The following is a 23,154-nucleotide window of genomic DNA, read 5'->3' as shown; positions in this document are numbered from 1 at the left end:
CGTTTGATTTTTTGCTGATATCGAAAAGTATCGATATATTTTACAGAATCCGATATTTCGATACGATACATCACGTGATCTGAATTTAATTTTAAAATGCATTTTAGCTTATTTAATTGTTAATTGTAGCTTTCCATTACCTTCAGCAATTTTCAAATCACTTACTCTTGTGTATGTGGGCGGGGAATCTCCATTGTGTATAGCTATAGCTACCTACTATCAAATTATGTAAGAAAACTGGCAATTTACATGAACAAATAATGTTACAATATCGTATCGAAAAGTATCAATATCGGTCAATTTTAGTCAATATCGTATCGATATCGTATCGTTCTGAAAATCCTGATATCGCCCATCACTAAGGCTTATAAGCGCCTAAAATAGGGTCGGCGGCGCCAGAATAATGCCACGTGTACAGTGTTCGTGTCCGTGGTGTGCTTCAGTGTAGAGTTTGATGTTGACGTTTTCATGATGAAATACAGTCTTCGAAGTGAGTGCTCGACAGTTCTTAACGCGTATTCAAGCCTAGATTTATGTACCTACGAATCAATATCCCTCTTCCAATGGCCGGTCCTAATTAAGTTTCATCGTCCTCAAATGACCTGCTATTTATTGGATCGTGGTTATTTTAAATTAATATTTTACTCTCAGATGTAGTAAAGCATGTAAGTGTATTCATATGATTGCTTTTCCCTGCTCCCCATATATTTTAGAGCCTCTAAACAAGGGTGACACACAGGTACTCACTGTAGGTAGATTAAAGGTCAAGGTCACCAAATTCGTGCCAAATCAACGGTCAAGAGTAAAAATTTCCAACCCACAATCGAAAAGTACTAAAATATCGTCGCTAAGTCACCTGAAAAAGGCTCTTAGTCACAGGTCAAAGCGAAGTTTTGTAGGGTCAGGACTTTGACCGCGGTTGTAGACCTACCTACAGTGCGTACCAATGTGATACCCCCTTCTCTAAAATCTATGCTTCTCTATTGCATGGTAGCTTTTCATATCATTTTTGTGAGGATACACCAAGTGGTAGCAAACAAATCCCCACACAGTACTAAAGTACACTGTAGGTAATTCATGCAGGAGGTGTGTAGCCTGTACCGTACACAAAGAAATTTAGACGCAAGAAAATTTGACGAATTCACACTTCAGCAGTTTTTGACAAATATGATGTTGACAAAAATCAAGAAATTGTAGATAAAACCTATACTTTTAAAGACGCTTATAGGCAATTGACGAATTTAAATTTGATGAATTAAATCAATTTGTCAAATTTTTCTGCCGCCAAAATTTCCTTGCGTAAAGTATTATTTAAATTCATTGAATGGTCAAATGTCCCACCTGTGAAGGTCAACTGGGTCTAATTCCTTGGTAATCCCCTATGTATGTATGCCCCCCTGGAAAGAAGTTTGGTCGAGCTGCACCGATTTGTTCACCATAGTTTCTATTTTATTGACACTTTATATTCACATATCTTTTCATTCAAATGCTTATCACAGATTTGCAAGTACCATGAGAAAGAGCAACTGTCGGCAAACAGGATGGTACTATATGACAATTGCACTCGTCATTTCAGCAATGAAAGAAAGCTATCACTCAGTTTCTCTGAAGATTCGTATACATTCATTCATATACCATGACATGTTTCCAGATTCACTGCTGGATTTTTTTAGCCTCTTCTTGAGCGATTCTAGTGAGTCATAGTGAGCACTGAGTCCAGTGATAGCTGGAATTATCACTTGTCAAAATGATTCCGAATTCAAAGGTGAAATATGCAGACAATTCTGAGCGAGATTAGAATTAAAGTTCAATTAGATATCATAGAAAGAAAAAAGAGGGAAACAAGGAAGGTTGTCTACACCTGCAAATATGCCAGTGGGCATTTCGGTCATGCTAGGTAGCTACAGCTAGTCTGAATTAGGGATTGAATGTCCACTAGTATATCTGCAGGTGTAGGCAACCTCCCTACTACAAGGGGGTGATACAGGCACTCACTGTAGGTAGATCTGCAACCGCGGTCTAAGTCAAAGGTCAAGTCAATGGTCAAGGGTAAAAAATTCTAACCCACAATCAAAATGTACTGAAATGTAGTCACTAAGTCACCGGTCAAAGATTGAAGAAGGAAATTAGTCACAATTCAAAGCAGAATTTTGGCAGGTCAAGATTTAAGTTTTCGGCAGTTTTTGGATACACCCGAATATTACATGAGTCACAACACCAGTGGTGTCTTTAAAAATCTTCACCAGAATCTTGAAATTTTGGATTAAATTTAAAGATTTCAAAATCTCATAGGCAATTTTGCTTGGTTTTGAACCCCTAGCCATCACACAGTACCGCAAATCGACATCTTTTGCTGTCGGCAAAGATAGATGGGAAACAAAGGAGGACACTGGTAAGTCCACAAAGAATACATTGTAGTGTGGTATGCCAAAAGGCACATGTCCAGCTGAAGCACGTCAAACAGTGAAAAAATCAAGCCTGTTGCCTTAGCTGTAGTTGAGTTACGCTTGTCTGAAGGCAGAGGAGGGCCGACACGTGAACCATAGAGTATTGTTTTATTGATGAAAGGTTTTAAGGTATGCAATTAACTTTCAAATTTGTTGTGAAGCCATTCAAGGTTGCATAAACACATGATTATTTTGTGTACAATAAAATCACTGTGTTCAGTGCCTGGGAGAACAATCTTAAAAACTATCCATGGATTTTATTGTATGGCTGTAAAAGGAATAAACAAGCAGCTGGTGAGTAATTGACACTACATAACAAGTTGTAACAGCAATGTTATTGTATAAAACAATCACATATGGCTGTAAAAGGAACTAGTATTTTAAAATATTGTTAATTTAAAAAAGGAAGTAGGAATCTATGCAATAAAAGGTAGTGAAACAAGCGATGAATGATACATGCTATTACAGCAGTGGCGGATCCAGGATGGGGCATTTGGGGCAAATGCCCCCCCCCCCCCCCCCCCCCCCCCTCAAGAAATTGCATACAAGATCGAGATACTCTAATAGAGCAGTCAATTACTCTAATAAAGCAGTCACAATGTTCATGAGGCAGTGTAGCTTACCTATGAAGCTATAAATAGGATTTTATTTTACATAACAGACGTGATATAGTTGGTAAGGATAACTAGCTATTATTGTAGTGACCTTTTTTTTTTTTTTTTTTTTTTTTTTTTTTGGTCTTCAACTGTTTTTCAGAAAGGTGCCCCCCCTCTTTCGAAACTCTGGATCCGCCCCTGTACAGCATAGCTCAATGGGAAAGTCCCTACTTTAGCACTGAATAAAATAATTGTTATAGCTAATGTGCCAAGGTAGGGACTTTCCCATCGAGTTATGCTGTAATAGCATGCATCATTCATCTCTTAATTGTTTCACTACTTTTTATTGCAAAGATCCCTAGTTCCTTTTTATTAACAAATTTTTTAACGAAAAATACTAGTTTTTTGTAGCACAGCTAGCTACAATGTAACTTGTGACTGTTCTATTAGAATATCTGTTGTATTAGAGTGACTGTTCTATTAGAGTATATCTCAAGTCAGCCGAGGGGTGTGCACCTAGCTAGACTAATAAGGGCTGGGGTGAGGTAATCTTGTTTACTGATAAGTAAATAGCTAGATTGTTAAGAGGTGCATGTGGTCTCCATACTCTATCGCTATATAGGCTACAGGTCTTTATTTTGATGGGCGTGGTCGCAAACTTATCGCGAACAGGATCCCAATTGTGGAGTTGCAGGCAGATATCTAGCTAGTTTATCTCTTCTATAGTAGCGCCGGGACTGAAACACTTCTGAAATGCAGCTCGGAAATAATTCTGTTGCTTCTAAATATGCTGCTGAAAGAAAGTGTTGATATAGAAATTAATGCCTCGATATGGATTTTGTTGGTTGAAGAAAAAAACAAGCAGCCCAATTGAAAATAAAAGAAAAGATGAGGCGCAGAGGGCCTATGCTCATCAGAACCCCAAAAGGCACACTCCACTGGTGAATTTGTTGTTGTGGCATAAAATAGTGGCTGTGCACTGCTTCATTTGGCCTCTAGCCTTGCAACTGTGGTCAGGCAGGCAGTGAGCCAGACTAAAATCCAAGTTTTGGTGATTTAAAAAGATCTATATCCGGCCACCTGTAAGTGTTTGTTAAATTTAGTGGTATTATAAGGACTAGTACTATTCTGTAAGGGTGATTTTCGTGGCGTAAAATGTCTCTAGGATGTTTTTTAAAGGCGTAATTTTTGGTGGTGTGCAAAATTTTTAGGGATCCTACTCAAACAGTACTATTGTTTGATATGGTTTGATAAACAAGCAGCTGGGGAGTAAATGACACTACACAACAACTTGTAACAGCAATGTTATTGTATAAAACAATCACTTCATGTCCAACAAGATAATCACCCTTCTACTATAATGTATCACATTTGTTACATTGTTGGACAGGCTTACAATCATAATACAAGGACAAATATACAAAGACTGTCACATAATGGCACATGTGCTCCTTAACAATGACATAATTTGTTTATGATTACATCATAAAGTTGAACGGCTTCATGTGTAAATCATTCATGATGCATTGCCCCTTTAAAGAAATTCTATGTGCGTACAAAAATTTCTAGTACATCCGTCATCAGTTGCACTACTCAGCATAGCCGGTCTGTGGTGATTCATTTTACAGAAATGTCCCAAAACCTAAAAAATGAAAATTCAGCAACAGTAGAGTCTTTAGAAATTAAATTATTTGCAGTTGCTTAAGATCTTGATTGGACTAATCACCTAAGTTGTTATAGCAGCTGATACTCATCCAATTGATGCTCACCAAACTGCAACTGATGCTCACTTTTAAGCCAAACTTTTTGACATGAAGTGGGAGTTAGTATTAATAATAGTCCAGTATGCTACACCCTAGCTGTGTATCTTGCCATTAGCTATAATATATAGGCAAATATCTAAATTTGGTTAAATTAAGAAAAGTGAAGTTGCTGGTAAACAGACTGTTAGTATGTGTACTTCATTTCTTCTACTTGACACTTCCCTTGAATTAAACAGCTTGGCTGGTGATATGGTACAGGTTCTCTCATAAACTTCTTATCTAGTTTGGTTCAAGTGTTATTATTTCTTTGTGTGCACCAGATGGCATTGGATGTAAGTGGTAGTGAGATGATTTATATAATCATCTCATAATCATCCCACAGTTTAGAACAATGCAATGCAAGGTAAAGTACAGTCAATTTCAGGTTGCTTGCAATTGCAATTGAACAATTTGCACACATGATTTTCGAATGTGATCGTGTGAATGCTTATGTGCAGTGTTTTAATGTATTGAATAACTACCTCAGTATGCCCCTGGCATTGTCTAATGATCTAAGAAGGCGAATAATGTAGTTTTATTATTAAAAGGAGCTTGGTTGAAAGGAAACAGCTCACGTGTTCGAACAATCACATGTGCAAATTGTTCAATTGCATTGCATCCTGGCAATTCAAATAACTCCTAGACCGGGCATGTAAGAGAAGTCAGTTGACCCATCTTAATACCAGTAGATATAATGCACTGATATACCCTGTAATGTGTTGTAGTTTTGTTTTGCTGTGCAGAAATCACAAAACATCTTAATATTGTTTAGGGAAGGAGAGTTGGTATATAGGGAAAAACTTAGGGGGGGGGATATTTTTACCAGTCGGCGCTAGTCATCAGCTTGTTTTGTGATATTACTTGACATGTAGATCGTGATCTCAAGAGTGTTCCTGACAACTTGAAGGTGACATCACATGATCCACAGGTATGTGTTAGAGCTATTAACAGTTGTAAATTGAGTGTGTTGATGTGTGTCATACTAGTCTGAGACTTTTTAAATTAGGCAGGTTGTGGGTACAGACTTTTCTTGTAACAGTTTGTGGTCAGCTATGAAACTATACCTGTATGTCTGTCAGTGCTTGTCCATAGAGACCATGTGAGCAAAATGGTAGACAACCTGTACTAAAGGCTGCTTCACTGTGCATCATCAACAGATGCATAGCTCAGAGAAAACATTTAATACCATCATTGACACTGGCTTTGTCAGGGGAGGACAGGTGTACTATAATCCTCCACTTTCCTGGTTGGTGGTGTTTCAGAATCACACACATTAATTTGAACTGCTAAGGGTTTGTCACTAATTGGACCAATCACTCTACCCACTGAGCCTCTTTCTCGAGGTACAGTATTCCTTAGAGGGTTATACCCAATGCGAAAGCCATATTCTCTCATTACACTTCCTGATGGTTCTATTTCCAATTCTGTGATTGGCCTGAGGTTAATATAGCAAATACACTAAAGCTATTTTGTAAGTTAATTGTCAATATCAGGCCTTGCACTGGATCAATGGTCATTTTTTGAAAGGGGGATTTTAGAAATGTTTCTGGTCCCCTAATGTTATAGGTATGATTTTTAGCATACCAACTAGGAAGTCTGGTATTTTGGAACCTCTATATAAAATAGTGCTCAGCAGTATTGAAATTTGAAGGAAATTATCACAGTATATCAGTATATAGTTGACTTGTTACTGTGACTATTGCATCATTTCTTGGGCCTATGTGGGCCTATCTGAAGTGGTATGCAACCCAAAACACCGAAGAATGTAGTTGAGTACAAGTAGGCTGTGCTTGTGTAATATGGTGTTCTACTGATAATCGGATCGGTATCATATTGGAGCCGATATTGGGCTTTTGGTATCGATCAGTATCGGTTATTTAGGTATTCTGATACTGATTAATAGTCACTCGTGCCAATCGTAATCATAACTATCATCATAAATGCAATGCTAGCAAAATAAATTATGATGTATAACAGGCTGGAAATAGTGTTGGTAATTATGTTGTTGTAATAAAGTGGTTGAGTTGTTTTGACGAAGACAATGATTATAAATATTCAATGGTAGCACTATAACTAGCTATACAGTAGATCCTCGGTTATCCATACCCTCGTTTATCAATGACTGTTTTATTAGAGTATTTTGAGCACATGTGTATGTTCTATTAGAATATTTCAACAGAGCTCTGTATGGGCTTCAGTTATCCAAACAATTGACTGATGTGAACACTTTTATCATTGCCTGAGACACATTGTGGTTCAGGTTACTGAGGGTTCACTATACCAACAGTTTTAAAAAACAAACTCCATATTGGTCTGCCATTTTATGCAACACTTGTTTATCACATGTGACTATTATTTCAGTCAGAAACAGTTACAAAGACATGTTCAACCAAAAGGAGTAGATCTTCATGTGATAATGATGAAGCTATCACTAATACGCCGAAGAGGAGTAAAACTGATAAGGTTGCTGTGAGCAAAAGGTTTGTATATATCGTCACTTGCAATATATTCATGTGTCTTATTGGATGTGTAGAAGATCAAAGAAATTAACTAAGAAGGGAACTACTCATTATGAGGAACCAGTTGTATCAGATGATGATGACAACATGTGTGAGTGCATGCATGTACATTAGACATGGATCCCAGTAGATATACACAGTATGTACTTTCTCAGCTTTATAAATGTACTTGTACTTATGATCACTTCTTTTTCGAGTACTTCTATGTACTTAAGCTGGTTGTGCTTTGATTGTGTTGTAGATACAGGCAGGGACACTGTTAGGAATTGGTACAATACATACTCTTGAATCAGGAGATCCCTTTGGAAAATTTAGTCTTAATGGTCCAGTTGCATGTAAGACCTTAGGAGTGCAATCAGTGTATTGCACAACCATTGGATGCTATGGATACCATAAAAATGTTTGAAAAAATAGTGATAATCAGCCGTAAAACTTCTGTTACTTACAAAGTATATGGTGTGTTCCAACTTTCTGTACATGGAAAGAAACTATGTTGATATCTCTATATTCTTCTGTAGTCATCTGCTGTAAATAGGATGAATAAGACCTGATTTATTGGGCTGAAATTAGAAATGTTTCCACACCAAGCTTCCCACAGTTGGTATTCATGAGTTGAGAATTAGAAAACCATTCAGGAACCCTAGCACAGTGTATGGTTGTGAATTGCTTAGCAGGAAAATACTAAATTACCATGACAGGCCAACAAGTTATCAATGTATTCAGTGAGCCCATATGGGTCTTGTTCTTTTATTGTGTCTTCAGTAGCTGCTTATGTGCTTCATCTCCACAAAACATTTTTTTCAACTAAATTCTTATAGGCTGATAAGTTACCAATACAATGACTTAACATATTTACAGTAAATAAATGTCACATAGTGTAGAAATAAATGTAGTTTCTAATGTTTAGATTTCTGTTTTAAATTGTATATGAAAATAGCTTTTGTGTCCAAGATTGCTCATTTTCCATACATTCATGGCTACAGTGATTGTCCTAATACTTGAATAATTATTTTCCATTACATACAACCGGATATACTTGAAGGTGCAAGGTTAACACTCCTCAATTAGAGTACGTATCTCAATTTTTGTAAAATTCACTGTAACAGTAGTACTACACTGTGTCTGCTTTGTTAGACAAATTGATATCTTGTGCTATAAGTTTGATCAATAAGCTGCCTTCCAATATTTGAATGGAGGTGTGCTGATGATTACACTGCTTTGAATAATTTATTTAAAAATCTCCTTAAAATCTAAGAATGCTTTATAATTTTTTACAATTTTTAAAAAAAATTTAAATTATCAAATCAATTGTGTATACTTACAGGTGGTTACTCTTTGCTTAAAATTCAATCCTGTGATAGCTTCTCAAGTAGAAGAGTGCATGCCCCCCACTTCCCCTCTCTAGCTAGAACACATGCAATTATAAGACTTCTTTCAACCTCTTGGCAAGAGTGAATAATAACACAGAGAGTATATACGTAACTGTGATATGGTCTGAGCTCCAAAAGTCTTTCCGGTTATTATAGTAAACTTACGCATATGATTATAAGTATTGATGGAGCCATTTAACACTCTCGAAGGTGAGAGCCACTTCGACACTGAACTCGTCTTATGACTACGCCTAGTCGAAGCATCGCTGGTCAGTATTATCGACAACGATTCCAGTGTTGGCAGCGTTAACAACCCCCCTGTCAGTGATGCCGTTATTGAAAACGATATGGTCCAGGAGATACCATCTCCGGAGATTTCTACGCTGCCTAACACTGTAGTGAGTTTACCAGAAGTTTCAATTGGAAGTCCAAGAGGATTTTCTATCCAAGATCCACGAACAAATTGCAGTGCATTTTCCTAGCCTTTGTTTTGCGATGTCACATGTAGCAGTAGACAGCAAGGAAGCTCCCGGTTTAACAATCAGCAAACCTGTACACTCCTCCTTGCAGACCATGTATTGTGACACTTGATCAGCAATGCAAGCTGTGCTAGCTCCTGGTGCATGAATGAAAGCACAGGAATATGCCTGCAAACTATATACACTTGGCTGGTAAACTAAGAATATTGAAATCTTTCAATGCCTTGTATGCTGCAGGACTTAGTGAGTAGATAGATTGCTAAAGCTGAAAAGACATTAGAGTTGTTTTCAATCTTGACAAACAATTATAACAACTGCAGTTATGTAATTTACCCAATTCTTATTGTGATTATGATTATCTCTTCCACCATTACCTGCATAAAACCACTTAAATATAGATATACAATCAGAATAAACTCTCTGTTGGAGGCCTGATCATGGGAAAATTCCATTCTTTGATGGTCTAAAGCTGTAGTCCAAATATCTTTTATTATTCCGCTGACGCCATATTTCTCTCCTTCATCACACAACTTCTGCAATTCCTCGTCTTCTATTTCTTCATTACAGCTCACATTTCTTCATTTTGATCACCATCCAAAGTGACTTCATGTTCCTCACTCATGTGATGCTAGCTTCCTAATGTTGTTGGTTCTGTCATACCAGGCTAATTCTGGCAGGACTCGTATAGGTTAGTCTAGCTTTGGAAGAAGGGCGCTGTCTCTTGGCCTTTCTTGTTGGGGTTTCCTCTAAAAGTCCTCTTTCTGGCGATCCAGGATTCCAACTAGACATTTACACAGGTAGCATTTTACTTCTACTGCATCCTTCTCCTCCCTACTTGCATTGTGAGCCAGCTCAAACAACAAGTCACACTTCACTGAGTCCACACGATGGAACGGAAAGTCAGTGAGGCATACATTTTTGAATAGAATTGAATGGCTGCATTATATTCCTTCATATATATTTTGGGATCAATTCCTGGACAAAACTTATAGTGTGAGCCGTCACTTGTTATTTTACACAGGGCAATGATATCATCAGTATGCACCTATTTTTGATGAGGTTAAGGTTGCTTGTCAACTAATGTGGAACTCTAGAAACAATAAGTTGATGGGATTGGCTATGACTCCAAAATTTCTGGCTTCATTGTATGACATATATACCCTGCTACACAGCTCTGACACCAGTAAACAGACATCATACATATTACAGTCCTTGTGGAGAGACCTCACTAGTGAGTTCGACATTGTCGGCCCATACTTTACCCGTGCAAATTCAGTTGATGGGAAGTTTGTTTTGGTTTGTGTATTGGGAACTGTCAAGTTGTTCCAGTTGCACAATTTGAAGACAAGCGTTTTAGACTGTCATGGTGGGTCTTCTAATGTTGCTGCTATTAAAGCCAGTCATGGTTGCCGTGGAGCCTATTCTGTAAAGAGTTGTGAGGATGGTGATACAGATATATACAGTGAGGAACCTTGGATGCTCAATCCTTTCAATCCTCCACACAAGATGTGTTGTTTTATTTGTCCATCTCACCAGGTAACCCAAGTCCACATGAATTTATGTAAATGCAATTCAGATAAGCAGACAAGGGTACATTTGGTTGGCAAACAATTGATGACTTGTACCAATGGAAATTGGAACGAGTAAGCCAGAATCTAACAAGAATGGTTCCCCATCTCAAAGAGGCACACTGTATGCGTGATGCCTGGACCAAACTGAATGTACATCCTGCAAAGATTATGCAAGTAAGTGAGTTTTGTTAATTCTGTGGTCAAAATACAGTATAGTACATTGTCAAGAGTAAATATGCTCTTATCATTCACTCTTGATATTGTTAAACAGTTATTTACTTTTGGTTGTTTTAAAACTACAGCAAGAGCAGGTTTTGTGAGAAATTCACTGGTGCCAACAAAACTGGTCACAGGTTAACATCGACTGTCGATACTAATCCTTTCTTGCTGTCCATCTGTTGCTTTGTAGCAGACACAACTTCTTGGACTCTAGTGTTACACAATTTCCGAACAAACACATCATAAACATTATCCAATACATCCTGACTGAATGTACCAATATTTGGTAGTCACTCTTCTAATGTTGTCAGGAAGGTCATTTTAAGGTCATCTTTTTCCTTTAATTCTGTCATGTGCAGCCTATGTACACAAAGAAGAATATTAAGGCATGGGTGATGTTAGAAGAAATGACATACCTAAATGATTCCATCATTTTCTTGCAAAGTGTCTCATGTTGTAATGAACGATTACGTAATTGTATTATTTATTGTGTAATTAATTAATAAACGTAGTTATAACGTTGTATATCAGATCCAGGAATTTCTAGAACAATCTTTATCTGTACCTATAAATTGTGCTTATACAGATTTTATTCTTACTTTTAATAAATCAGTTCTGACAGTGAAGTTGTTGCTGTGGCGCTCCTGTGGTGTTGTATTTCGACATCTCTACTCACAACTTCCTTCACAACCTCATCTAGACTCCACTAAAAAGGTATAAAAGAAATATCTGGGAAATACATAAACCCTCTGTCACGGTATCAAAGGTATTAGGGTATTTTGGCCTTTGTCTTTTGTATTTATAGCCTGTAAATAGTTATTTCTTGTGAAATAATATCCCTCTGTGTGTCCTGACAACTTTTAATATGCTGGTAACATTGATGCAACATATCACAAAGTGTGGCACCACTGAAGTAAAGTACACATCATTACCACCAACACAGCTAGAACTACTTGAGCCACAAATCTCGGGATTGAGATTTCTTTAAACTCTTCAGTTATTTCTAACAATAGTTCATACACTGCTGATAAAATAGGGATCATTATCTTCTTGCTGTCTAAATCTGAAATGCCATTGTTCTCATAGAAATCAAGTCACTGGCTCTTAAATCAGCTACTGAAGCCTCAGCATCCTTGATAAACTGAATTGATGCAAGTGGATAACTTCTGCAGGGTAGGAATGCACTACAGTGCTGGTGCCACTGCAGTTGGAAGGGTAAGAATGAGTCCATCCCCTTCTGACATTCAAGGAATAACTCCAAAAATCTGCAGCCGTGGTGGATTAGAATATTGCAAAGAAGCGGTTCATTCTTGAGCAAAACGTCCATGAACTGAGAAAGTGAATCTGCTAAGCTTTGTTCTGCTAGTTTAGTGTGAACAGCACAGTTTAAAGCATCATAGTCAACAGAGTTTAAGTAGTCACTAAAGCTGTTCCTTTATTTTTTTGTTGAGTACCTTGCGAGTTCTTTTAACAACTGTAGAAGCTGTAGTCCCTTGATCCGCCATGGATAAATTTTCTGGAACTTTCTTGTTCTGTTAGATTTATTTTTACAGATAGGCCATTCATTCAACTTCGACCCATGTGTTAGCTTTGGCTTCACCTTCCATCCTTGAGGTCCTACTTGTGATGCCATTAAAAATAAAGCTTTATCACATGCACCAAGTTAATTGAATATATGTTAGCACGAGCCCCTGGTGTATGCAAACCAAAGCATATCGACACTCCTCCTCCAAATTAGCGGAAAGTCTATGGACTTTCGGCGCTCATCTTTGATGTACTATACTGCAGTTAGATATTCTTTTCTGTTATTATTCACTCTTGCTCTTGGTATAAATACATATTTAATCATGATGCTACAGAGCACGAAATATTTCAAAACACAATTTGCCAACATTTAATTTTGTGTCAACCATGTGTAGAAATAATGCCTTTCTTCCTACTAGTGCTGCCTCGATATATATAGAAAAACTCTATATCATATATCACCAAGGTTTATGTAATAGTTATACTATGGGCACGAGTGCTTTGCCTGATATATACGCACAAGCCCAAGGGCCACAGGCTCGAGGGCGAGTGCATATATACAGGCAAAGCACAAATGCCTGTGGTATAACATGCAGACTTGCCTAATTGGCAAAATGTTTAGTTGCTATACCCTTCATTTATATAGGGAACCAAGTAGGCTGTGATTGTGGGATTGAATTTTGCCAAACAAACTGTGATTGTGGGATTCAATTTTAATACATCAAACAGTAGTTTGATTTTACTTTTGCTAATAAAAAAAATTATAGCAATTTTAAGAGACTAGTGTTAATTTCTACATTTACAAAAGCAAAAAAAAAAAAAAAATTTTAAAAACCACTGTTGATGTATTAAAATTGAATTCCACAATCACAGCTTGTTTGGAAAAATTCAAACCCACAATCACAGCTTTCTTGCTTCCGTATATATGAGAAGAGAGATAAAGTATCAAAGAAATCTAATGATTTCTGGATATAGTGTGCACTCCTATTAGGTGTGCAATATCTCGAGTTAACGAGATATATGCACTGGTTTAACGAGATATGCTATATCTCATTAACTTTTCTGAACCAGTGCAATATGTGATATATTTGCACTGGCTTTCCTTTGATCTGAAGTGTGAAAGTGTAACATGTCACGATATAGAACTAACTGTAACATCTGCAAGACAAACATATACATGCTCTTCATTGTATGTTTCAGTTGGATGTATACCACAAGCAAAAGCTACTCTTGTTTATCAGGTTTTAAATGCATTTTACTACTACTTTACAGTTGAGACAAGTGGCTGGCACTGCATAGAAACCTTAAAAGCTCCCAGTTTGCTTTAGGATTGGCTTGTTTACCACACATTGGCTTGTTTACCACACTACACCATCAACACATAACTTAATTAGATGCCGAATACCATATGTCTGGCCTCCCCCACATCATTATACTAAGCAGCGCCACTATTGTGCAACCATTGATATAACTGATTGGCTATATCACCACCTTGTTATATCGATATTATTGATGTATCAATATATCGTGGCAACACTACTTCCTAGCTACCATAAAACTACACAATGATTGGAAGTGTGCATAGGCTTACATGATGTGAAGGATGCAATAAACAACAGCAACTCTTGTTTCTGTAGTTCAAATTTTGATTGTGGGTTTAATCACAATAATCATACGTGGCATTCAGTTGTTCTTGTTGCAGATGACAACTATACTTGTGCTCACTGCAAAGTAAAATTCATGAACAAAAGTAATTTTGATATTCACTTGAAATGCAGGCAAGCTTGTCGTGATGCTAATCCACAAGTGTTCAAGTGTGGAAAATGTGGAGAAGAGTTGATTACACTGATCAACCTTCAACAACATATCAGGAGACATGACCAAAATGATTCCCTGGGTTTAAAGAACGTAAGCAGTACAATGAAGAAGTTTGTCAAAAGCTCTAATGGCAAAAAACCCAACCAATGTGAATATTGTAATAAAACTTTTTCAAGATCCAATGGTCTAAGAAGGCACATAATGACTCACACTGGGGAGAAGCCATACCGATGTCAATATTGTAGTAGATCGTTCCCACGATGTGCTACTCTACAAAATCATTTAAGAAGTCATACAAGAGAAAAACCATACAAGTGTCAATATTGTAGTAAATCATTTTCAGCAACAAAGAATCTACGAGCACATTTGAGAGTTCATACTGGAGAGAAACCATACACATGTCAATATTGCAGTAAAGCATTTGCAGATTATCACGGCTTTCGAACACATTTAAGAACTCATACAGGTGAGAAGCCTTACAGATGTCAATATTGTGGTAGAGCGTTCAATCAAAACAGTGGCTTACAAACACATTTAAGAGCTCATACAGGTGAGAAACCTTACACGTGTCAAAATTGTGGCAAAGCATTTGCAAGGTCTAGTAGTCTACGAACACATTTGAGAACTCACACAGGCGAGAAGCCTTACACATGTCATATTTGTGGTGAAGCATTTGCAAGATCTAATACTCTGAAAATGCATTCAAAAAGTCATACAAGGGAGAAGCCATACCAATGTCAATATTGTAGTAAAGTGTTTACAACAAATGGTAATCTTCAGTCTCATGTAAAAACTCATACAGGAGAAAAGCCATACCAATGTCAACATTGTAGTAAAGCATTTGCAACAACTAGTTGTCTACGAACACATGTAAGAACTCATACAGGAGAAAGGCCATACCACTGTCAATATTGTAGTAAAACTTTTATACAATCAAGTGCTCTAAAATCACACGTAAGAACTCATACAGGGGAGAAGCCATATCAATGCCAGCATTGTACTAAGTCTTGCAAACGGGAGTAGTCTAAAAAGACATTTATGGGACCATAAAGGAGAGAAACCACACCAATGTCAGCATTGTAGTAAAGGATTTAGAACCACTAGAGGTCTTCGAAGACATGTAAGAACCCATACAGGAGAGAAGCGATACCAATGTCAATATTGTGGTAAAGCTTTTGCGTTGAAAAGCAATCTACAAATACATTCAAGGACCCATACTGGAGAGAAGCCATATCAATGTCAGTATTGTAGTAGAGCTTATCTAAAAACACACATAAGAACTCATACCGGAGAAAAGCCATACCAATGTCAGATTTGTAGTAAAACATTTGCAGCAACAGGCAATCTACAGACACATTTAATGACTCATACCGGAGAAAAGCCCTACCAATGTCATTATTGCAGTAAATCATGTACAGTCAACCGGAATCTAAAGAAACATTTAAGAACCTATTCAGGAGAGGTACCCTGATGTTAACACTGGTAGATTATGTATTCAAACTATTTGTATATAAGAGCAATCAACCACACACACACATCAATTACTCTGATGTATCAATATGTGTATACTATAGTTGACAATATTGCATACAAAAGCTTTAGTGTCACTCACTGTGGACAGTTAATCAGTCATGCACAATCTAGTAGCAAAGCACTATAGCTTGCTGGCTGGAAGTAGAAATCTTGTTGTTTGGAACAGTTGAAACTAATTACCCTCAGAATGTGTGCATAATGTATAATCTAAACATTAGTGCTGAAATGAATAGCTTTTTTTACCAGTTGTGAACAAAATGACCAAATATTCTTAAGTGTGGATTTCATCATACACTACGATAGTAGTGTATAGTAGTGACCACAAAGGAGTAGGCGTGGCCCACAAAATAAAATCACCCAAAAACAACCTCAATTTTCCCTGACGACAATGAGGCAGTATTGGTTAGGTAAAACAAAGCCCAAACAAGCTTTCAACAAGTTGCTATGGAATTTTAAAAATAATTTATGTAACGGAAATTTTCTACTGACAGTAACTGACTGACTGATGCCTTCATACCATAACTTGGTACCAGCCAAGGCTACATACTTGATTTTTTACTGTTCGACATTGCTTTGGCCCGACAGGTGCCTTTTGGCATACCGAACGCAGTACATGCAATGCCTTCTTCATGTACTTACTAGTGTCCTCCTTTGTGTCCCATTTATCTTTGTTGACAGAGAAAAGTGTCGATTTGGGGATAGCACGTGATGGCTTCCCTTCGCACAGAAATTGTCTATATTTGTCATAGTGGATATTTTGATAGCAGAGGCATTTTTCAAACAGTTCTTGATTTGTACTGCTGTGTAATGGGTTGAACATAGTTGACAAAGAAGCATAATGGATACTTCACTTTTCAGAAAATAATTATTGCTATAACCTGGGGCACGCGGCACCATTTCTTTCAATATGCGTGGAGCTTTTCGAGCAGTTCTTGATTCGAAATGCTGCGTAATGGAAACAAAGCTGACAATGAAGAGTAATGAATACTTCACTTTTCAGACAATAATTGGGGCGCGTGGGATCATTTCAGATGCGGTATGCGTGGGTTCACCAGTCATAATAATTATTTACAAAAAAAGTTACCAAACAAGTACACAGAAAAATTTGGAATTTTCAAGTAGAGTAGGACCATAGCACATTGATAAAAAGTACTGAAGCAAGCTGGAGTAGTTCACGATATTAAATCACAGTAAAACAATAAGAAGTGTTATATAGGCATGAGGCTATTATGCTCCAAAAATTGAGCATTATGCTTTTGAGCAGTGCTCAAAAAAACACCTATTATGCTTTTGAGAATTGCCCATTATTCCCAAAATTATGCCACCATAATTGGCTAATAATGCCAGTTTATTGCTGTATCAGACCATTTTCATTGATGTTTAAGCTTCAAACAGTCTTGAATTCTTTAGCTGGTTGCTGTATTAGAGTATATTTCAATGTGACTGCTTCATTAGAGGAAATAATCTTCAGTGACTGTTCTATTAGAGTTTCTGACTGCTCTATTAGAGTATCTCGATTTTTTATACAATCTGCTGATTTTCCTACTGTTAAAGCTTTATAATCACGTCAAAATGCTAGCATAATTCTTGCCGGCATAATTGCCGCATCCCTAGTGTTATATCCCTACTGTGCTCAAGATACCATTATGGAAATGCACAGTAGGGATATAACACTTCTTGTTTTACTGTGATTTAATATTGTGCACTACTCCAGCTTGTTTCAGTACTTTTTATTGATGTGCTATGGTCCCAAATCTAGTTGAAAATTCCAAATTTTTCTGTGTACTTGTTGAATAAGTACTGAGACATTTGTTAAGGAGTGAGGTAGTAAAGCTTGAGAGCTTTTTATATGTCTGCTACAATAGAATTTTTACTGTATCACTTTGTTCACAAATTCAAGCTTGGTCTTCTTGTCACAGCTCTAACAACTATTCAAATAGTGTTAATGAATCAAAAAATCTCAAGCCACTAATTAGTCAATAATTGATTCCTTTCAGCACTACCGTATAGCCTAAATAGATCAAGGGAGATTATTTTCACTGATTTTGAGGTTTTGGGGGTTACCAGTGAAAAACATATCTATATAGTTTAACATGTTTTGGGAATGTTTGCAAATCCACAATTAAAAAAATTTTTAGCAACTTACATTGCTCAACCTCAAACAATTTGCCCCTATATTTAAGCTATATGATACTACAAAGCACTACTAAAACAATATTCAATTTTGAGGTAGCTATAGGTTGCTATTTAAATAACTGGTCCCATCACTATTACAAGTCACTTCTACATACATACACAACTGGCTAGTTTTTAGTTAAAACTAACTCCTTTTAGTTAATTTGCACTGTATGAATGCTGCAGAGTTTAAAGGTTGAAGCTCAATGGATCTGGGAGAGTGAACTCCAGAAGCTTTGCTTGGTTAAGAATCAGTGAAATTGTACAGTAAAATCAGGTTACAGTATGTCACTACAGTATACATTACTGGTGTACATGTAAGAATCTATAGTCTTGAAGTCCTGTCCTGATCATCTGCTTGGCTACCTGCATCCTTTAGTTTGTTAGCTAGGAAGTGGCCAGAAGCATAATATAGATGACATTGAAGTGGAATTGTTCATTAGACTTCTCAAGACCATAAGCTCAAAACAGAGGTTTAGGGTGGCAAACATAGGCCTGAGTCAAATATGTTCAAAACTTTAATTTGCCCAAAATGCTTTCAGAAATTTCCCAAATTTTTCACTTATGCTTTTCAGTGTTCCCATCATGCTTGCATTACTAGTTAGGTTAAGTAATCATTTAAAGTCTCCAGTTATTGTTGGTTAGGTAATCCAAAGGCTGCAGCACATGTTGTCAGACCTTCAGTGCTGGTCACTGTAAAGTACTAATAATAATAATTATGATCTTCATTGTTCCCATTATGGCATTATGCTCCTAAGTTGACAACATTTTGAATGCTCAATTAGAGTATTTCACTACAAAGGGAGCTATGTGTAATTATTTTAGTGCTCTGTTGCAGTTTTGCTGACTGCTCTATTAGAGAGTATCAAGACACACGGTAGTGTGTCGTGCGGCCCAAGAAGCCGGCGCGCCACACCCGTGAGTGTATTGCTGTCAGGTATTGTCAGTATGCAAGAATAGCCGGAAAATAATGGAAGAATACGGAATAATGGAATATTTAGAACTGGCAGTAACCAGATGCGGGCGGTGGACGGGAAACAGAGAATTTAATTGGAGTGGCCTAAACTGGCAGATGCTACACCAAGGCTGATAGCCAGATGGTACATGCAAGGTACTGCAAGAAATTGGTCTACGTACGTATACACACTAATTCCCTAAATGCCATAGAGAGGTAACTAGAAACACAACTGTTGCAGTCTTGCATAGATTAGCTATAGGGTTATTATGATAAAGGTTATAGGGTTATTATGATAAAGGTTATAGGGTTATTATGATAAAGGTTATAGGGTTACGGTATATTATGATAAAGGTTATAGGGTTATTATGATAAAGGCTATAGTGTTATTATGATAAAGGTTATAGGGTTATTATGATAAAGGTTATAGGCTTATTATGATAAAGGCTATAGTGTTATTATGATAAAGGTTATAGGGTTATTATGATAAAGGTTATAGGGTTATTATGATAAAGGGGAAACTTTTAATTAGTTATACTACCGCATTAGGCCATAGCTACCTATAATGAGTAAGAGTTATGAATAAGATTAATAAAAATAAGAACCGGCCCTAATGACATGCCCATCTGCCACACTTTAACTCTATGCTAAGATGTTCTGATAAAATGGTTTTGCCTATACCTACACCTACAGAGCTAGAAAAGAGAACAAAGAATAGAACTGAGAGGAGAGAAAAGGAGCCTACTAGGGGGGTAAATTATGAAAAGTGAACACCCTGGACTTAGCAATTAAGAGGTCAGTCAGAACTGACAGGGCACGCAGGGTGTACGGGTCTTGATCTGGAGCCACGAATACACAAGATGGAAGACTTAAAAAAGTAGTAAAAAATTCAAGGTACAATCATAGATATTATATACCTTACTATGGTACAATGTAGCTAATGAAGGGTAAGGGGTGTTTCATCAGCTAGACAGGAGGTTAGCTAAACACTTGTGCATAGCAGTGACAGCTTTTCCCATTCCACCAGATGTTGAAAAACCACAGAGTGAAGCAGCTATGCTCCACCTCTCAAGTCCTCATATGTACATTGCTTCTCTTGTTCATGGTAACAATAAGCACTACTCAGTGTGGATGACTTGGAACCCCTTTTGTGGTAGAGCCTCTTACTCGATATACTCTAATAGAGCAGTCACAGTATTCTTCAGAAGAGCAGTGTAGTAAGCTATGTATGTAGTTATAAATAAAGAGATGTAGTTGGTGAGGGGTCAGCATGTAATGACTTTTTTGTTCTTTGACTTACAGCTAGTGCGATCCAGGGTGGAAGCCCCATTTTAAAAAGTCTGGATCTGCCTCTGCATGTATGCCATTGATGTCTGTATATTTATGATTACAACTAAAAAATTGCACGCATTGCACGCTATAAACAGATTGTGGTGTTTATAGCATTTACTAGCTAACTTTGGAGTGACAAAGGGCTAATTACTTAAAACAATTGTATGATAGGTAAGGTTAAGTAGATGTATGTGTTTATGGTGGAAAATAACTATCCCCTTCCCCCCTTCAGGGGAGGTGCAAGGAGCCCAGCTCACTTGCATTAAGGTTTGGCATACAAGCAAGTGGGTCGGGCTCACACTTAGTCCCTTTTGGGGAGTGGGTAGGGGATCTTTGTGTGTGTGTGTGTGTTTGTGTCACGGAATTACAGTTTGTGCACATTATTGACCTTGTCAATTGGTTAACCTTTTAGAAAACTAGTAAACTAATTCTAAGTAAAAACAAGCACTTATAATTATTGACATTGCAGACTTTTCAAAATGTATGGTTGTGTTTCAACTTTCACATGCAATATTGCAATAATTGCATAAATAGCTCATGCACTAGTCACAAATTAAATATCACCCAACCCCAACATGCAAAGTACATCATGCATGCTAGTTATATACAATTTGAATACTTTTGTGATTGAGCTAGCACATAGATTTTAAGGTAATTGAGGAAGGATAATGGGGGCGTATGGGGGCTGAATCACTCCCCGGCTCCAAAACTTTACTAGGTGCTAAACTGGAAAGATGGTATAAGCTACAGCACAAGTGCAGTTACATCTAAAGCATATGTGCATGGGCAATGAAAACATGGAAAGAGTGATAAGAGAAGAGCTAATCGAGCAGATCAAAATACTCTAATAGAACATCCACCATTAAAATCTTTTTATATATAAAGAACAAAGACCAACTCTTATATAAACCCCTTTAACTTCACCTTGAAGTCAAACCATACTGCTAGAAAATGATTTCACTTAGTTAAAGTGGCTCACAATGCATAATTAGCTAATTCAAAAAGACAATGCTATTGCCAAATTCGATCTCAGAATTCAGAAAGACATGCCGAATTAGGCCTGAGTTAAATATGCTCAAACCTTTTCCCTAAATGCTTTCAGTAATTTCCTTAAATTTTCACCTATTATGCTCTTCAGTGTGTTCCCATTATTCTTGCATTATGCTCCTAGATTAACAACATTTTTTACAATTATCTATGATTATTTTAATCAGTGAATGCTCTGTTAAAGTATTTTACTACAAAGTGACTGTTCTATTAGAGAGTATTTATGGTACAATGCATTTTGAGTTTCAGTTTCCACTGACTTCTCTATTAGGGAGTATCAATCTATTTCCATAGAATTAAGTTCCAAAGTTTAAAATATCCACCTATTATGCCAGCATTATGCTGGCATAGCACTCCAGCATATTATGCTTTTTATAATGCTGGCGTATTTGTGAAGGGATCAACAAAAAAGGGGTCCTATAGCCTTTCCAATTGCATGTACTTGGCAATCCATAATTTGACTTGTGAGTATGGTACCATATATACTGACATTTACACTCCTAACATAGCACTATTCCTGGGTGTAATTTTAAGACAATAGGTTAAACACATGATCATGATGTGCTATGACTCATCATACTTGGAAATTTGAAAAGGCTATCAGACCAGATCCAGTCACACTTGACGCAGGTCTAGTATGCCCTATATAGATAAAGCATGCTCCTCATGCTGAGTGCTGAATGTGCTTCTCGCATTAGTACTACACCTAGTTGTGTCAACCAGTTGCCACATTTTTTTACCCCCACTATATGCCCTTAGCTTAGTACTCCCCTAGATCTACCTACCCCTGGAGGTCCCACTGCACTTTGTGTTTATCCATGAATTATATTTTATAATATAATATATAATGTACATTATGAAGTTTTGAACAATGATTATCATACTTATTATCAGCTGTGCATACCACTGCATTTATATATTTACAAAATACAAATGACTTTTAATGGCAAAACCCATGACTCACATTTTACAGATACTTCAGTTTTGCTGCATTCCTAATCCTGCTAACTCTAGTTGTCCAGTAATTTGGCTGCCTTTTTTCTATGGTGGCTATATTGCAGATTACTTAAGATGGGCAGTATTCCATTTTTGAAGAACAGTATACAGAATTAGGCAATAAAAATATTTTACACTCTTAAAAACATGGGTAGGCTATGCTACGATTTACACTTATATGTCCACATTCTGGTAGTAGGAAAAGTTATCTTTGAGAAGAACGAATGAAATGACAAAGTAAGGATTGGAGTATCAAACAGTTAAAAAACCATTGTGAATACTTCAACACACACAATGTAAAAATGATTGTATGAGCTTGACTTCATGTAAGGGAACCACTACTGTATACCATCAAACATTTAATTTCAACATTACTACATGCAGATTACTAGCTGATTAAGAACATATGCGTCATAAGTTGCAAAGGAGAGTGTGACACTCAGGATACAGCCACAGGAAAAAAGTGACATTTTCAGACCAAAAATCAGCAATGAAATGTACTGGAAATGTCAGTATTGAATTTACTATATCAAACCTGGAGTAAATCAGTATACCGTAAATGTCACATGTTGTGACATTTCCTAAAACATTGGAAGTATATATAGACATTTCCTCTGCCAAAAATTTGACATGTTGTTAGATTTCCTGTATGTATATAGCAGTTCAGAAAGTTGATAATTTTACATGAGATTTCCTATGTCAAGGACACATGGCATGTAGTGACACTTTAGTCCAAGATTGTCACTCCAACTGTTGTCATACCTGACTACT

The 23,154-nt window shown here is 37.0% G+C and overlaps 1 protein-coding gene and 1 pseudogene across 1 annotated transcript; both read left to right on the top strand.

The window, feature by feature from the left end:
- The first annotated feature begins 396 nt into the window (after positions 1-396).
- Positions 397-14,590, top strand: LOC136259436 (uncharacterized). Its single transcript, XM_066052922.1, has 6 exons — positions 397-490; positions 5,718-5,773; positions 7,207-7,325; positions 7,379-7,455; positions 14,230-14,435; positions 14,522-14,590. The coding sequence occupies exons 1-6, from the start codon at positions 469-471 to the stop codon at positions 14,588-14,590; spliced, it is 549 nt and encodes a 182-aa protein (XP_065908994.1). The 5' UTR covers positions 397-468.
- Positions 14,591-14,909: 319 nt separating this feature from the next.
- LOC136259435 (zinc finger protein 77-like) lies at positions 14,910-15,901 on the top strand (annotated as a pseudogene).
- The last annotated feature ends 7,253 nt before the right edge of the window (positions 15,902-23,154 follow it).

This window comes from Dysidea avara, chromosome 6, assembly GCF_963678975.1.
Source record: "Dysidea avara chromosome 6, odDysAvar1.4, whole genome shotgun sequence".
Taxonomy (NCBI): domain Eukaryota; kingdom Metazoa; phylum Porifera; class Demospongiae; order Dictyoceratida; family Dysideidae; genus Dysidea; species Dysidea avara.
The sequence above is the reverse complement of the archived record's forward strand: the minus strand, read 5'-3'. Positions and strand labels throughout refer to the sequence as shown.

What these genes read in the sequence shown, in the direction of transcription:
- LOC136259436 (XM_066052922.1), top strand. Translation starts at nt 469, where the DNA reads ATGATGAAATACAGTCTTCGAA. An exon ending in AGATGATGATGACAACATGT is followed by an intron (nt 7,456 to 14,229) that starts GTGAGTGCATGC and finishes TTCTTGTTGCAG; the next exon opens with ATGACAACTATACTTGTGCT. An exon ending in ATTCCCTGGGTTTAAAGAAC is followed by an intron (nt 14,436 to 14,521) that starts GTAAGCAGTACA and finishes AACTTTTTCAAG; the next exon opens with ATCCAATGGTCTAAGAAGGC.